Source organism: Lepus europaeus, chromosome 11 (assembly GCF_033115175.1).
Source record: "Lepus europaeus isolate LE1 chromosome 11, mLepTim1.pri, whole genome shotgun sequence".
NCBI classification, from domain to species: Eukaryota; Metazoa; Chordata; class Mammalia; order Lagomorpha; family Leporidae; genus Lepus; species Lepus europaeus.
The window spans coordinates 8312403-8329305 of NC_084837.1; the positions used below are offsets into that span (position 1 = coordinate 8312403).

A 16903-nucleotide genomic window follows, 5' to 3' on the forward strand; every position below is an offset into this window, starting at 1 on the left:
CCAAAGCAGAGAGCTGGATCAGAAGTGGAACAGTTTGGACTTGAATCGGCACCCATATGGGATGTGGCATTGCAGGTGGTAGCCTTACCCACTATGCCACAGCGCCAGCCTGGGCTGTGGCTTTGGCCTAGCCCAGACCTGCCTGTTGTAGCCTTTGGGGAGTGAACTGGTGGGTGGTAGATCTCTCTCAGTCTCTTTCCCTGTCACTCTGGCTTTTGAATAAATGAATCTTTTTTAAGGTAAAAGGTAGAAAAATATATCTCATATAAACAATAAGCATAAGATGAATGTACACTAACAACAAAAATAAAAATAATAAATTTAATAACAACTGCAGATACTTCCTTTTTTGGTTACTTTAACTCGTATTGATTTAAAGAAATAAAGGGAAGGAGGAGATGTCAACGTCATTCAGGATAACTATTTCCTGGTATAAAAAGACATTATTCTCAAACAATAACTTAAAAAAATTCATCATGCAAAAGTTCCACTAAATGTCTCAAAACTGGGAACAGATCATGTAGTAACCAGTGTAACCAGTTTTTCCCTGAATAAATGCTAAAATTTGCAAGTCCAATGCAGAGGCAAGGTTTGGTTTGTTGCACAGAGATCTGCTGACCAGAGCCAAAACCATCATGTTTAAGGAAGGTTCCCACCAGAAAACACGGGATCCACCAAGAGCCAGAATCATTCTGCATGACTGCACTCAGAAGCTTCTGGGCCTCTGGAGTTGGTGCCAGCTGTGCACACCACAACACAGGCCCCACCCAAGCTAGCTCTTCAATGGAGGGAAACATAAGGAACTTAGTAGGCTTTGCACTTGAGCATGTTAAAGGCTCAAAGAGAGAGAGAAATCCAAGATCCCTTGCATTTGCAGCAGTGAGTAGAACTTGGAAAATCTGACATATCTTCCCTTTGGAGCCTGTTTTCTGCACCAGTAATGGAAGCACAGACGTGACACCATTGAGAGTTCACTCTAGCTGAGCCACCACAAATGTCACAACCCTGAACAAGAACCCACCAGAGCATTTACTAAAGGTGAGAGAAGTCAGCACAAAGTACAACTCCCCACATGGACACTTTTTAATGATAAAATCATCAATATTCATACATCACATAGAATAAGAATAAATATAGATGTAACTAATAACAAAGCCTCAAAATACATAAAGGAAAAACTGACACAACCAAAGAAAGAATGAGATGAATCCATAATCATGGGTAAAGTCATGAGTAAACTTCTAAATTTGACAGAACTAACAAAAATATCAGCCAAAAGGTGCATCTGAATGTCTCCATCAATCACCATGACTGACAGTTTTACAGCGGGACTCCCAGCATTACAAAGTGAGCGCATTCATTCAAGTCCATGTGGAATGTCCACTGAGAGCCCATGCACTGGGTCATAAAACTACTCCCAGCAGCCTTCAGGATACTAAAATGTAGCAGATGATATTCTCTTACTGCAGAACTAAATTAAAAATCAACAAAAAATAAAACATCTGAGATAGTCTCCTATATCCGGAAATTAACTTACTTCTAAAGAATGCATAAAAATCGCAAATTAGAAGATATTTGAACTAAATCATACTGAAAATTGATAAATTACAATTAATGTATCAAAATGTCAAAATACTAATTACTCAAAACTTTAAACTTCTGGTCTTTGGAAAACATTGTTATCAAAATGAAAATGTTTTCAAAATATATATACATACCTGATAAAGATCTGGTATACAAAAAATACAAAGAATTACCAAAGCGCAATCACAAGAAAACAGCCTAATAAAAAATGGGGGAAAAGAGTTGAACACACATTTTATGAAGTAACATATATAACCATCAAATATGCACATGAAAACATTATCAGCATCATTCCTCAGCAGGGAAATGCAAACCAAAACCAAAATTAGATACTACTTCACACTTTGTAGAATGTCTAAAATTAAAAAGACAGATAATACCAAATCCTGGCAAGATTATGGAGCAACTGGAACTCTTGTCCATCACTGGCAGGTAAAGGTGTGTGTGTGTGAGTGAGACAGTGAAAGAGTGTGAGAGAGAGATCCCATGAGAATAGTTTATGTCTCCAAAAATAAGTTAATTCCATGACAAAAAAAAAATTAAGTTGGCTACATATACTTGAAAAATATACTTGGTTTATTTAATTCTCTACAGACTTGACACTATTTAGACCAACTAAGTTGCTGAGTAAATAATAGTTATTTAAAAAAAGAAAACCGGCCCTCAATAAGCTAGTTTAGGGGTAGGCATTCAGCATAGCAGTTGGAATGCCTGCTGTGACGCCCACATCCCTACCAGAGTGCCTCGGTACAAGTCCTGGCTCTGCTCCCAACTCTGGCATCCTGCTAACGTGCACCCTGAGAGAGCACACTGACAGTTCCAGCAATAGTGTCCCTGCCGCCCACATGGGAGGCAGACTGAGTTCTGGCTCCCAGCTTTCGCCTGGTCCAAGCCATTTGGGATATCTGGGGAGTGAGCCAACAGATGGGATCTCTCTCTCTCCCTCTACCTCCCTCCCTCCCGGCCCCGACTCCGCCCGCATCCTCTGCTTCTCAAATAAATGAAACCACTCAGTCAATACTATTGTAAGTGTACTCCTATGAAAAACAGCTCATTGATGAAAACACCGTGACCGAGTATCCAGCGACAGACAACTCTGCCCTGGATTTGTCAGAAAAACAGAGGCAGAAATTAATTCGAGCCCCAAGTCCCTCTGCCTCCACTCCTCGTCTTGAGGTCCTTCCACTGCAAGGCTCTGGGCTGCCTGGGGAGGGCAAGGCAGTCACAAGCAACCTCTGCTCTGTCTCCAGGGACTGGGAGTCCTGCGGCATCTCTGCCCCCAGGAGCAGTGGCAGGGCAGGGAGAAGCCAGGGGGAAGCTCTTCTTGCCCTGCACTGGCCTCCTCACCCATCAGATGGAAGCTGTCCACAGCCTTGGTCCTTAGAGCAGATCTCAGTCACAAGCAATCCTGCTGCAGACCAGAGACTGGCCATTTGACTTAAAAAAAAAAAAAATGACAACCCATGAGTCTCCCAGGGAGAAGAAATTAGAGCAAGTTCCCTTCCTTACGGAATTAATGACTGAAGTACATCATTATTCAAAAAAGTGAAATGGCACAGGAAAATGACAGGGGAAATGACTATCCTGACCCAAGGAACCAAAGACAGAGGTGCCAAAGCCCCAGGGTGTAATGAACTCACGCAGAGCTGTCTGCATGGGAAGCTGGTCATATCACACTGAGAAAAACAAGCAAGAAATGCAGATCTATCCTGCCCTGAACACGACACGTGCAAGGCTCAAAGCCAAGCTCTGCTCTTAGCCGACACTTAACGCAGACAGCATGGGCATGGTGGTTTATGTGGGGAAACTGGGGTGGGTTTGTTTGTTTGTTTTTGGTGCTTTTTGGCTAAAATTGAGAACTTTATACGAACCAAGTGATGGGGCTCGGACCAGTGGGTCAGGGCTGCTGGCAGCCTTCAGAAGGTGGAGGAGCTACTCAAGAAAACGACTTTACAGAGGAGACTCATCCCTTTGGCACACGCGGTCGGCGGTGCACACCCCCGGCCGGCCGCGGCTGGCTGTCCTAGGTCAGGGCCTGAGACCCCGGCAGCCGGCGTGCCTCTGCTCCGCGCCACGGCTGGCAGCAGCGGGCCGCTGGTTAACGCGAAGGCACATGAATGAACGGGCACAGTGCACACAAAGCGCCACCACCCTGCCTGCGCGCGGCCTGGAAATGACGGCCACCCCGGGCGCCTTCGCACGGCTGTGCGCCGGCCGCGGGCCCCGTTCCAGAAGATTCTCCAGGGGTAACCCCAGGGCTGAGGGCGCCCCCGCCCCGCTCCGGCCCCCTGTCCCCACGGGCAGCGCCGCACCCTCACCTTTCCTTTTGGTGGTGTAAAACCCAACGGCTGCTCCATTTCTCCACAGAATCTTGGCTCGCTCCGTCACGGAGTGAGGCAAAAAAAACATGGCGTCATCATCCAAGCTTCTCTCGGCTCTTCCAAAAATGACGACGTTGAGGATGAAAAGCACGATCCTCTCCCCAAACGCCCGAACCTTGGAGGGAAAAAAGGAGGAAGACAACCACCCAGTGAGGTCAGAGGGGAGAATCGGGTGCGGGGCCTCCGCCGGGGCCGCCCGCACGCCCGGCCGGACATGGCGTCACCGTCCCGGCATCCCCTTCGGCTCGGGGGCCAGGATGGGGATCATGGCGTCTCGCGGAGGCCTGCACGCCGCTGGCCTTTGGCACAGTGTGGCGTCCAGGAGCGAAGGACGAGGCCAGAGGAGCTCCCCGGGGCCACCAGCACGGAGCAAGGCCCAGCAGAGCACAACCACCGCCTGCTCTGAAGCAGGAAGTGAGCTCAGAGGGGCCTTGGCAGGCCGCCCCGCGAACTCCACGCACGTGGCCTCACACAAAGCCGTTTTCTACAGCTGGACGGCGCGCTCCAGAGTTCCGACCCTCCGGAGGAGGAGGGGGATAGCCGGGAGCACCGGTGCCAACACCAAATCGACGGGCAGCCGATGGCTCTCGACAGATCCTGAACACACACTGGAGCCCCCACCCCAGGAAATTCGTAGGGCCCGAGGCCCACTCGGCTCTAAGGCTGCCCACGGCGGTCGGCACAAGTCAGGGAACCGCGTGGCTGAAGTCAGGTCCACCCAGAGTCAGACCCAATCCTTCACAAGTCAAAACGACTGCGTCTCCTGTCTGCTAAAACCCCTTGTGTGGCTGAAATCGCAGCCCCCCTCCCCCCAGTACTGAGAGCAGAGGGAGCCTGCGCATGCTCTCAGAATCTCCTAAATGCAGCCCTCCAGGCGGCCACGGCGACTGCTAATATGTGGCATGTGAGGTGCAAGCAGTCAGCTGTTTACCAACCGACAGTATCGTTGTATTGGACTTTACCCTGTGTGCGTGTGCATGAGACCCTGTAGCACCCACCACCACCAGGTCAGCCACACCAGTGACTGGGCTGTGGCTTCCACCCACCGGCTGCCCTTTGACTGTCCCCACCTGCTGGGAGGTCCTGACTAGAGGTGAAGAAACTGAAGCACAAAGAGGCTGAGTGATTACATGGATCGATTTTGCTGCCTCATTCCAGAGAAGACCTGAGAGAGCTGAGCAAGGGCTGTCAGAGGCAGGCCTTCCTAGGCCAGGGAGCTCCTTCTGCATGTCTGACCATTAGGACGGAGACTTACGTAAAGCGAAGTTTAATACAAATATTAATGCTTGGTTTTGTATATAATTTATATTTATTAGTTGACACTGAAATGATCATTGGCATTGTCCGTGGTTATGGGGTTGCAGCCTGGATTTGCCGGGAGGTCCTCAGTCATTTACAACCTCTCTGGGTCTCAATCTCCCCCACTGGTCATGAGAGAAGCTCACTCGAGGGGTCGCTAAAGCACTGGTGTGTTTTTCAAGCTCTGGTAATAAAAAGAAGGCAGCCTGCAGCACCCTAGCAAGCAGCACAAAGTGTTCAGTTCTGATAAACTTATTAATTGGCCCAGAATGTGAAATATTTCACCTTTATCTGGAGCCAAGTCTTAGATGAGGAGAAGATTTATGAAAACCACCCCAGCTCAGCTCTCGGAAGCCTCCACATTATATATCTCAGAGAGTGGCAGCCAAATCACGTTCAGACTGTAAGAATAGCTAGCAAGTGGCAAAACCCTCACTGGTGTGATGTGGGAAGTTGTATTTTTCAACTTATAAGACCAAGACGTTCAGAGAGAAGCCAGGAGAGGAAAGCAGAGTGCATCTGGGAGGAGGGAAGCATCCAGTCAAAAACTGGCAGGAGAAAAAGGAGAAAGGAAAACCCACTTAATTTGTCCAGTTTTATTACAGAGTGAAAAAACGTGACACATGTGATTTTGACTTAGAAATGTTTCTGAAAACAAAACCGAGATCCAGTTCTAATCCCTCATTAGGGCCACTAATTATGTTAACAGAAAGAACATTAAGAAAGCTTTTTTGGGTAATTTGTGAAGAAGACCTGGCAAAGAAACAAAATTCAATTAAAAGAGAAAAAAATGTCAAGACCCAGAGCTGTACAAAAGGGGGAACTATCCACAGGGACAGCTGGGCCGGGATAGATCTGCTCCACCGGGCTCATTAGGTGGAATTAATGGCCAGGTTTCTTTCCACTCACAACACGGGGCACATTTTCAGAAAATCGGGGGAGGACAAAGCCTCATCTAAACTTAGGAAAGATGAGAAATGAAGGAAACAGCTGCTCTTGTTCTGAAAAATTACTAAGAACAAGTCAGCTTCTTCCCAGTTTTCAGAACAGCCATCACCAAGGAGCCACCTGGCAAAGGAGCCGGAGAGCAACAGAGACAGGTGCTCCAACACCACTCTGGGCACTCAGGTTCCTCTGCCAAATTCCAAGCCATCATTGGTTACTGGAGGAAAAACGTCTTCCAAGTAACATCCTTCCCATCCACTGAAACCTGACCAAAGCGCACACACACACACACAGAGAGAGAGAGAGAGAGAGAGAGAGAGAATGGGAAAAAATGAAAATCACATATGTGAGCAAAAAAGTAAAATAGCCAATTAAAAAGTGGGTCAAAGAGGCCAGCGTTGTAGCACAGAGGATTAAGCCACTGCCTGCAATGTCAGCATCCCATTTAAGAGCTGGTTCAAATCCCAGCTGCTCCACTTCCAATCTAGCTCCCTACTAATGTGCCTGGGAAGGCAGTAGAAGATGGGCCCTTGCACCCACATGGGAGACCAACATGGACCATGGAGCTCTGGGCTCCTGGCTTTGGCCTGGTCCAGCCCCTGGCCGTTGTGGCCTTCTGGGGAGTGAACTAATGGATGGAAGATCTGTCTCTGCCTCTCTCTCTGAGCTCTGTAATTCTGCCTTTCAAATAAATACATCTTTCCTAAAAATAATAAAAAAACAAAAAATAGATCAAAGATCTGAATAAACATCTTCCCAAAGAGGATATACAAATGGCCAACGAGCACACACCAAAAGACACTCGATATCCTTAGCCATGAGAGATGCAAATCAAAACCTCGGTGAGACACCACTTCACACCTCCTAGGATGGAACACATGAAAAAGACAATAACAAGTGCTGGTGAGGACATGCAGAGTCTGAAGCCTCAGACACTGCTGGTGAACGTGTGAAATGGTGCAGCTGCTGTCGAAGATGATTTGGCAGTTGCTCAAAACATTAAATATAGAGTTAGCATATGACGAGCAATTCCTCTTCTAGGTGCGTATCCAAGAAAAGTGGAAATACATGGTCCCCAAAGTCTCATACGCAGATGCTCACAGTATTATCCACAATAGCCAAACGTGGAGAAAAAGGCAATGGCCATCCACTGGTGAACAAGTACACAGACTGCAGGCTCTCCCTGCAGTGCCCCATCAACGAACTCAGTTCTGATGTGTTGTTACACCATGGACGAACCCTGAGGAAACTCTGCTGAGAGAAAGAAGCTAGACCCAAGGAACGCGAGTTGTGTGACTGTGTGATTCCACCTGTATGAAAAGTGTGGAACAGGCAAACTCCCAGGGGCAGAACGTAGCTAAGTGGTTCCCGCGGTTGGGGAAGGTGGGGAATGAGGGGTGACTGCTAGTGTGTGCAAGGTTTCTTTTCAGAATAATGAAAATGTTCAGGAATTGGCAGTGATCAATATACAGTACAATGAAAGAATTGTGCTTTTAAGAGAGCGAAATTTGTGGAGTTACATCTTGATTAAACTGTGGGTTAAAATATAATTCAGAACTGAGTTTTTTTAATTGTTTAGCAGGAAATGAAAAACAAAAACTGTATTGCCCTATTCTCCAAATGGAACCTGAACCAATACTGAGATTGCCTTCAGTATTTACAGGATTTTGTGAAGAACACCAAGGGGTATCCCAGGCCACGGCCAACAAAACCATCACTTCGAAAGGGCAAGTGACTGCTGGCTCCTGTCCCCCCATGTATTAACACAACAACCAAATGACAATGAGCAGATGTGGGGTGCGTGGTCCCAACTCTTGCTCCTGTATCACCTTCCTCCTTAGCCTCTGCCTCAGCCAAGAGGATCTGCCTGGACTCTGAGGAGTTGGGGTGCACCTGCTGGGGCACCTGCCTGCACTCTCCCCCATACCCCAACCCAGATTTCTTCACTTGCAGAACAAATGTGGTAAAGATCATGAAATGGGAGGGTTGCTGCACTGCACCTGAGATGGGGCACCGAACAGAATCTGATACAGTCCCAGCTCATGGTCAGGGCGATGCCATCTGCAGGCACCAAGCAGAGCTTCCTCTCACGGCAGAGACCGCGCAGACTGAGGCTGTCAGATTCAGGGCAGGCAGCATTCAGCTGGGTGAATGAGACTTAGCGACAGCCAGGTCTGCCTGCTGAATGTGGCCGTTTGTTACTCGCTTCCTTGCTGGTGGAGAGTTAAGGATTGAGTTGTGTGTCCTCCAAGAAGCAGCTGAGGTCCTAACCTGCAGGATCTCTGAATGGGATCTTAATTGGAAATGGGAACTTTGTAGGTGATCAAGCCAAGAGGAGAGCACGATGAGGAACCCTAATCCACTGGGACTGGTGTCCACTACAGAAGGGGACAATTCCAACAGCCACAGAATGCACAAACGGAAACCACAGTGTGGAGCCACAAGCAGAACTCTGTCTACAAACCTGGGAGCCCTGGAGGCTGCCAGCAGCCATCAGTCCTCAAAATAAAGCAACCCAGGGGCACAACAAGTTCAGCAGCCACCTGCAATGCTGACATTCCTTATCCGAGCAGTCGGTTCAAGTCTCCACTGCTCAGCTTCCAATCTGCCTCCCTGCTAATGCACGTGGGAAAGCAGTGGATGATAGCCCAAATGCTTGGGCCCCTGCGCTCATGTTGGAGACCAAGATGGAGTTCTAGACTCGTGACTTCAACATGGCCCAGCCCTGGTTGTTGTAGCCACTAAGGGAATGAAAAAGCAGATGGAAGATCTCCTCTCTCTGTCACTCCCCCTCTCCAGTCTGAAGAACTGTGGAACAGCAGCCACCTGTTTAAGCTGCCCGGCTGGTGACTCCTGGGCTGCCCAGGTGTGCACCAGGTACACTGTATCCACATGGTAACACAGCGGTGAGCACAGGGAGGTGTCATCTTGTTTGTGGTGCCCATCTAACCCCGCATCGCCTCACCTCCATCAAACCTTCTCTCGCGGGATCAGAGGTCCTCAGGACGTCTTCCGTGCACCACCAGGACTCCTTCACGTAAACAGCGACAACTGCAGAGGAAGCAGAGGTCACCGTCAGGTGCATGCGGCCAACCAGCTGCCGGGGGCCAATTTCCACAGCAGGAGCCATGGACCGGACCTGTAGGGGACCAGCAGGCAGTAGTCACAGAGCTGGAGTTTTCTGAGAGCACGGGCCAGGACAGAGAGGGGCTACTCTCCCCGTCAGGGGACATCCTAGGTGGCTATTGTCACCGTATCTATCCCAGTGTTGTTGTGCCAAACAGGAAGCACTCCAGCATTGGAAAATGCAGTGGGTAAAAATTAGAGTGTTTTCATGTTACAAACATTTCTCAGAGTCCAATGACATGTCACAGTTCAATACCCCTCAAATTCAGGACACTGCAACCCTGGTTAAGGACATGGAATGAGCCCTGATACCTATGCAAGAAACATCACCGCAGGGCCCATGCTGTGGCATAGCAGGTAAAGCCACCGCCTGTGGTGCCAGCATCCTGCAAAGGCATCGGTTCAAGTCCTGGCTGCTCCACATCCTATCCAGCTCCCTGCTAGTGCACTTGGGAAAGCAGTAGAAGATGGCTCAAGTGCTTGGGCCTCTGCACCCATGTGGGAGACCTGAAAGAAGCTCCTGGCTCCTGGCTTTGGGTCAGCCCAGCTAAGGCCTTTTGGGGAGTAAAGCATCAGATGGAAGATTCTCTATCTTTAAAAAAGCATCACCTTGGCACTGGAGTATGAGACACAGCACAGGCTGGCTCTCGACAGGAACTCAATATCCACTGACCCTGAGTGTGTTCCCCTGCCAGGCAGTCCCCACATCCCCTCAGTTTCTCCTGCTGCCTCGTGATGTGACGGGACCAGTCCCCTTCTCTGCAGCCGCAGATGCCAGCTATGGCCAGGTCACCAGCATCTCCTCTGATGACTGAGGCAGCCCTTCACTGGCCACCCAGTGTCCCTGCCAATCCATCCCTACTGAGTGCCCCTTCTACAGTCAAACCCCACCACAGTCATCCCTTGCTTAAGAACTGCATTTTGTACACCAAAGTGATTTGGGTTGCTTTCCGGTATTTTGTATACTCCTTTTATCATCATCGTTACACTTGCATCTCTCATTTTTTTTTTTTTTTTTTTTTTGGACAGGCAGAGTGGACAGTCAGAGAGAGAGACAGAGAGAAAGGTCTTCCTTTGCCTTTGGTTCACCCTCCAATGGCCGCCGCGGCTGGCGCGCTGCGGCCGGTGCATCGCGCTGATCCGAAGCCAGGAGTCAGGTGCTTCTCCTGGTCTCCCATGCGGGTGCAGGGCCCAAAGAGTTGGGGGCCATCCTCCACTGCACTCCCAGGCCACAGCAGAGAGCTGGCCTGGAAAGGGAGCAACCGGGACAGAATCCGGTGCCCTGACCGGGACTAGAACCCGGTGTGCCGGCGCCACAGGCAGAGGATTAGCCTAGTGGGCCGTGGCGCTGGCCACATCTCTCATTTTTAAATTAATGCATTTGAAAGGCAGAGAGAGACAGAGAGACATCTCCCATCTGTTGGTTCTCTCCCCAAATGCCTACAACAGCCAGGGCTGGGCTGGGCTGAATTCATGAGTCAGAATTCAGAAACAAGTCTCCCACAAGGGTGGAAAGGACTCCATTACTTGTGTCTCACTGCTGTCTCCCAGGGTGTGTGTTAGCAAGAAGCTGGAACCAGGAGCAGAGCTGGGACTTGAACCCAGGTACTCCACTATGAGTCTTAACCACTATGCCAAATGCCTGCCCCTATACCTAAGCGGGAAGATTGTGGAAGCCACAGTGTTAAAAGACACATCTTCCCAGGCCAACCTTTCTCAGTGAAGATCTGCAGTGGAAAATTAACATGGAGCACAGGACCAGAGTCACCTGAACATCTGACAGGAGGCCCAAGACGTAGAAACAAGTTTTGTGGGCCAGTTGGGGTGAGCTGCCATAGCCCCACCCCCATTTTCTCTCTGCTAAGGAGTTAGTTGGAAAGGGTGAAGACCAAGCTACAGTGGCCTGAACTGGGTATGTGCCTTAGCTCTGCACAGCGAGACTCTCCAAAGACAACAGTATCCGACCACCATGTCAGTTTCCTATCAGCCGTGAGTGATATCACCTCTGACAATGCCTCCCAAATGGATACAGCAGGCTGGGAGAAAAGGGCCAATTAAATGCCTGACATCCACCTTCATTTATGCAACATAATTCACTCCCAAAATGCTACCTCCTAGAACTTACAGGCACTTTATAAAGTGGCAAGGATTGTTTTCCTTTGCTTAACAAGGTGAGCCAATAAAATATGCTCAACTCACGAGTCCGAATGCATCCCCGTGGTACAGATATTCAACTAATATAGTTTCAAACAGAAAAAAACCACAATTTTGGCATTGATGTCGTACCTTGCAAGTTTCACGGTGTACTGCAGAGCGCTAATTAGTCACATGAGATGTCACCAAATAGACTGAACTGGGTTTTTTTCTTTCAAAACTCATCTTAAATTGCTAAGCACACATAATAATGAGTGTGACGTCCAGTCAAATGTGCCCATCGGAAATAACCTGTGATGCTCAAAACCTACTCTGTAGAAACAGAATCAGCCTCCAGAGAGTGCCAGCTTTTGATCAGTGGACAAGATACTTGTCCAGGGAAGCAGGGGGAGGCTGTCCCCAGCCCAGCAGGAATAAACACGGATCCCAGGCCACTGACAGGTGCCGCAGAGCCAGCCTCAGGGCAGAATTCTGAGCCCTGGAGCCAGCCAGCGGTTAAAAAACGCAAACCACAACACTGACATTTTTAAAAAGGAAAAATGGCATCTTGGTCTGCATCCCCTGGCCCCCACCTCCCAGGGCCTGGGAAGAGATGGGACACCCACGAGGGCCACGCTGTGGTGACAGCAGTCAACAGGGCACTGTGAAGAGCCAGTCTCGCAGAGCCAATTTAGTTTCTCTCTCCCCTTGAGTGACAAGTGTCAAGGACCACAAGAGGATGTCAGTCACAGATTTTATTCTGTGACAGTCCAAGATTTCCCAAATAAGTTAAGACAGCAAAGTCCCCAAGCTAACTCGCGGGGACCCAGATCCACCCGAGGTGTGGCCTGATCTGCTGAATTCCCTTCCCTGGCTGAGGTCCCAGCCCCAGCCCCCCAGGCTTGATGACTGTGCCTCGGGCCCGGCCCCTGGGCCCAGCAGGCTGCAGGGGAAGCCAGGGCTAAACAAGCCGCTCCCATCCAGGGTGGGTGTCAGAGGGGCTGGAACCCAGTGACGCGGGTCAGAGAGCGGAGCTCAGCTCTACAGAGGGGCTTGGACGAGCATCCCCAGAGAGCCGCAGAGGTTTGGACAGCTGGGTAAGGCAGCAACATGCAGAGGACGGCTGATGTGCTGCCAGCAGGGGTAACCCGTGGTGAGCAGAGGCACAGAGCCCTACAAGTCCAGGGCCAGTTCAGGGCGTCCTGAGCAGTGAGGCGGCTGGGCAAGGACTGAGCAAGCCAGGGACAGGCTGCGAACCCAGCTCAGCAAACCTGTAGCGGCATCCGGTCTCTCCGGGACTCTCGGCGCCAGAGGAGAGCAGGATGATAGAGCGTTTTGGACATGGCCATGTGAGCCTGGGGAGGGAAAGAGCTGCAGAACCAGACCGGCTTGGATTCTGGTTCTTGCAGATACCAGCAGCATGGCCAGAGCCCATCTCCTCGCCTGCTTTGATTCCCTCACCTGTCAGGTGGAGACCACAGCATCTGTCACCTGGCTATCACTCAGGTTGGGTGACAAAGCTCAGCTTTTTTACCAAAGGTGTCGGGTGGGAGCTTTCCAGTTGTTTCCAGAAGCTTCCAGAAACAGTGCTCTAAGACTGCAAAGAAGTCAGAAGGCCTTTGTCCTGTCCATCCTCAGTGAGACAATGGAAACTGCGTTGTCACCCTCCCTGTCCATTCCTCCCTGGGAGCTCCCTCTGTTAACCAGTTTGCTCCGGTTTGCTCCACGTGTCTCTCTATCACAACTTGACACCTGCCGCCTACATGTTCCCTCTGGTGGACATGGGCTTCTCCCGCCACATTTCCTGGCACCCATCTCTCTTCCTGTGAGGAATGTGAGCAGACCCCACAGTGGGCACACACCTCCTGGTCCTCACCCACTCAGGACCTCCCAAGAGAACATCTCGGGCTCTTATCTTGCCTAAGGTCGTTTAAGGAAGGTAAGCCCCCTTTCATCTGAGCTTTTAAAAATCAATCAATACATAAAACATTCATTTGAAAGGCGTTAGCATGTTTTTCCTACAGTACAGATTCAGGGTTGTCACTTGTCACCACGGATGGTTGGGCCATGACAGCCAGGCGCACTACCCTGGGAAGGATTTTGAGGCCACCGCCAAACTCAGCAAGGAGGAGTGCTGAGATGAATTAGCAGTGTCCGCCAGGGGACAGTGGCACGCGTGGCTGCCTGCAGCCCTGCTCTGCCAGCCGCAGCACAGGCAACAGCAGGAGGCACGGGTGGCCCTCGTCCTCCGGAGCTCACGGCTTGAGTAGCTACTGTGTGCAAAGCCCGTATCACATCCACTGGGGAACTGAACGGGAACTAGACTCCTGCTGAGAGGAAGAGAGGGTCTGCTACAGGATGCAGAATCAAGTGCAATCAGGTGCAGGCTGAGTGCCTGCCCCAGGGCCCAGGCCGGGCTGTGAGGGCAGGGGTCCTGGAAGGGGCCTGAAAACTGAGTCAGGCCACAGGTCGGGGGAACAAGGACAACTCCAGGTGGAGAGGCGACAGGGCTGCAGGGCTGGGAAGTGCGACTTGGGGAGCTGGAGACGCAGCACCGGAGGCTGCTGAGGGAACTTTTGAGGGCCTGGCTCTGCAGACGGCCGGCGGCTGGCGGCCACAGTCAGTACTCCAGATCACCACATTCACCACAGTCACTTGCCTGGCACACACCCAGAACCCAGTGCAAGCTGTCTCATTGCCTGGCTACCACAGCTCCAGGTGAGACCCACGGGGTTCAGGAACAGCAGCACTAGGATTGGGTGTGAACCCAAGTGGCTCTCAGTAATCCCAAAGTCCCTGCCCAAGCCCTGAGTGTAGAACAGTCAGAGAGACAAGAGGGTAGAGCTGGGCGAGACCCACGGAGAAGGCCAGCAAGGCAGGGTGGAGAGAGAGGAGGACAGGACAGGTCCACAAGAGAAGAGATTAGCAGAGTCAATGCCTCCAGGCCTTGCTTCCTGCAGCAAAGCAGAGGGGTGCCTGGCACTCATGCAGCAAATGCGCAGTAAGTGCACCAAATCCAGGACAGAAGGCAGCCTGGCCTGCCTGGTGACGGCCACCTGGCCATCACCACACTCCATGACAAGCTCTCGGGATGAGAGCAGAGAGCAGGATCCTGCTCAAGGCTGCCTGGGAGTCCTGGGGACAGAGATCCAAGAGCAGGCCTGGGCCAGGCAGCTGGTGGCCAGCCGGGGAGCTGGGCTCCCACAGCAGAGACCCTGGAAGCTAGGTCAAGGTATCAGGCCTCACACAGGTCACTAGAAGGGCCTAAGTAAGTAAGAGTTGTGATAAAAGTAATGTTCAGAAAGAAAACAATTGGGGGCCAGCACCGTGGCACAGCAGGCTAAGCTGCTGCCTGCACACTGACATGCCCTATCAAAGCACCAGTTCAAGTCCCAGCTTTCCACTTTGGATCCAGCTCCCTGCTAATGTGCCTGGGAAAGCAGCAGAGGACAGCCCAAGTACTTGAGCCTCTGCCACCCTTGTGGGAGACCCATATAGAGCCCTAGGCTCCTGCTTTTGGCCTGGTCCAGCCCCATCTGTTGTGACCATTTGCAGAGTAAATCAGCAGATGGAAGAGCCCTTTCTATCTCTCTGTCCCTCCCCCTCCCTCCCTCCTTCCCTCCCTCCCTCTGTCATTCTCCATTTAAAATAAATAAATACTTTTCTGAGAGAAAATTTTGGGAGGGAATTGACCTTTTTCTATCTGTTTTTAAAGAAGGATCATTGTATTGGTCATATTGGTCAGTTTTTTGTTAATATATGGAAATATTTGAGACAGGCTACTTAGGAAGGAAAGAGGGGCTTGTTTTGGCTCACAACTCTGGAGGTTATGTCCAAGCTGGACAGGTCCTGTTGGCTTGGGTCTAGGGAGGGCAGTGGATGTGTATCCAGAAGAGGGACTGCATGGTGAGCCAGGAAGCAGAGAGAGAGAGAGAGAGAGAGGGAGAGAGAGAGAGAGAGAGGCTGTGCTTAACTTGGTTTTTATAGCCAGCTTTTTTGCAAGAACTACCTTCTGAGGGCACACTCCCAGTGACCCAAGGACCTTGCACTAGGCCTGCCCACCTCCCCTAGACGCCATCTTCGGATTAGGCTGCCATTCTTAGTACCAACATTGATTTAGGACTGTGGGGCTTGGAGTACAGCATGAGTCTGGGAGACAAATCAGGTTCCAACCACGGCAATCATCGCTCCATCTGACACTCTAATGGTGGACGCATATCATCACATCCATCCAAACCCATAGCATGTCCAACACCAAAAGTGAGCCCAGTGTATTCCACGGGGTCTGGGTGGTTGTGAGCTGTCCGTGTGAGTCCATCAAGTACAACAAAAGTCCCACCCAGCCCAGCAGGAGACACTGACAACGGGAAGGCTCAAGGCAGGGCAGGGGGCATACAGGAAATCTCTGTGCCTTCCCAAACCTAAAACCGTGATCCTAAAAACACCAGGTCCTAAAACACAAAACGGCCTCACTACTGAGAGTGGAGACTGGATGAGGTCGAGGTGAGGCCAGGAACAAGGAGGCTCATGGGAGGCCAAGGCAATGCAGCCAAAGAGACAAGGAGCCAGGCTGCAGAGAGGAGCTCGGGGCCAGAGAGGGCCGGCTGGGGTGGGAAAGACGAGCACACAGGGCAGCAGCTCCCAAGCTTGGGCAGAGGGCCTGAGCACGACAAGGGGCATGAGGACCTCGGATGTCAAATGCCCGTGGGAGACACCAAGAGGGTGGCTGGACGGTCAGCCCAAAGCTGGGGGTGGGGCCCATGCCCCAGGCCAAGCAGGGACACATTCTACACACATCTCCCCTCCCCAAGCCACCTCCAAACTGCTCCAACCCGGGCCGTGGTCTGTGCTTCAACACAGCTGTCCCCCACTCCATCCCCCCACACCCCTCCCACTGCTCCCCAGGAGTCTCAGCCACATCTAACATCTATGTGGTCCTGTTACACATCTAACAAATATGTGGTCCCGTGAAGAAAAAGCACACTTCAACCAAAAGGACAGGATGACTTCCCCAAAGCAAAATACACACAGGGGAAAAAAAATGCTGCGAAGTTCTGGCAGAGGCCAGCGCCTAAACACACTCCGAGCATTGCATGACTTCTATGCAACTGCGGCTGCGCTGGCCAGTAATTGGAGGGCAGAGGAAGATGCACTTGTTGGCGTGGCAACCATCACATTGAATTCCTTGGGCCACCACTTCCACACAGACGTCTTCCCCAGATGCCCATGGGCCCGGGAGCCTCCACGCCCAGGAGACGGACACACGTGCTTGGCAGCTCGTCTGCAGCAGTTCTGTTCTCCTGAGTCTGGATTTCAGCTCAGCTCGTCGAAGATGGGCAGAAGGGCCAAGAAGACACCCACCGCAGAGCGGGGGAAGTGACCCCAACCTCCCAGGGTGGACCAGCGCCTCAGCGAGTTCCTCGGGGCTGGGCAAG

At 51.1% G+C, this 16903-nt stretch overlaps 1 protein-coding gene across 1 annotated transcript in view; it reads right to left on the reverse strand.

Moving 5' to 3' along the window:
* LOC133769342 (protein FAM169B-like) overlaps nt 1–16903 on the reverse strand; it is a 68046-nt gene that overhangs the window by 24510 nt on the left and 26633 nt on the right. The window contains exons 4-5 of the mRNA XM_062204545.1: nt 9175–9260; nt 3903–4080 (exon numbers count right to left, since the gene is read on the reverse strand). Of these exons, the coding sequence (XP_062060529.1) occupies nt 3903–4080; nt 9175–9260 (264 nt within the window). The remainder of the gene's footprint in view (nt 1–3902; nt 4081–9174; nt 9261–16903) is intronic.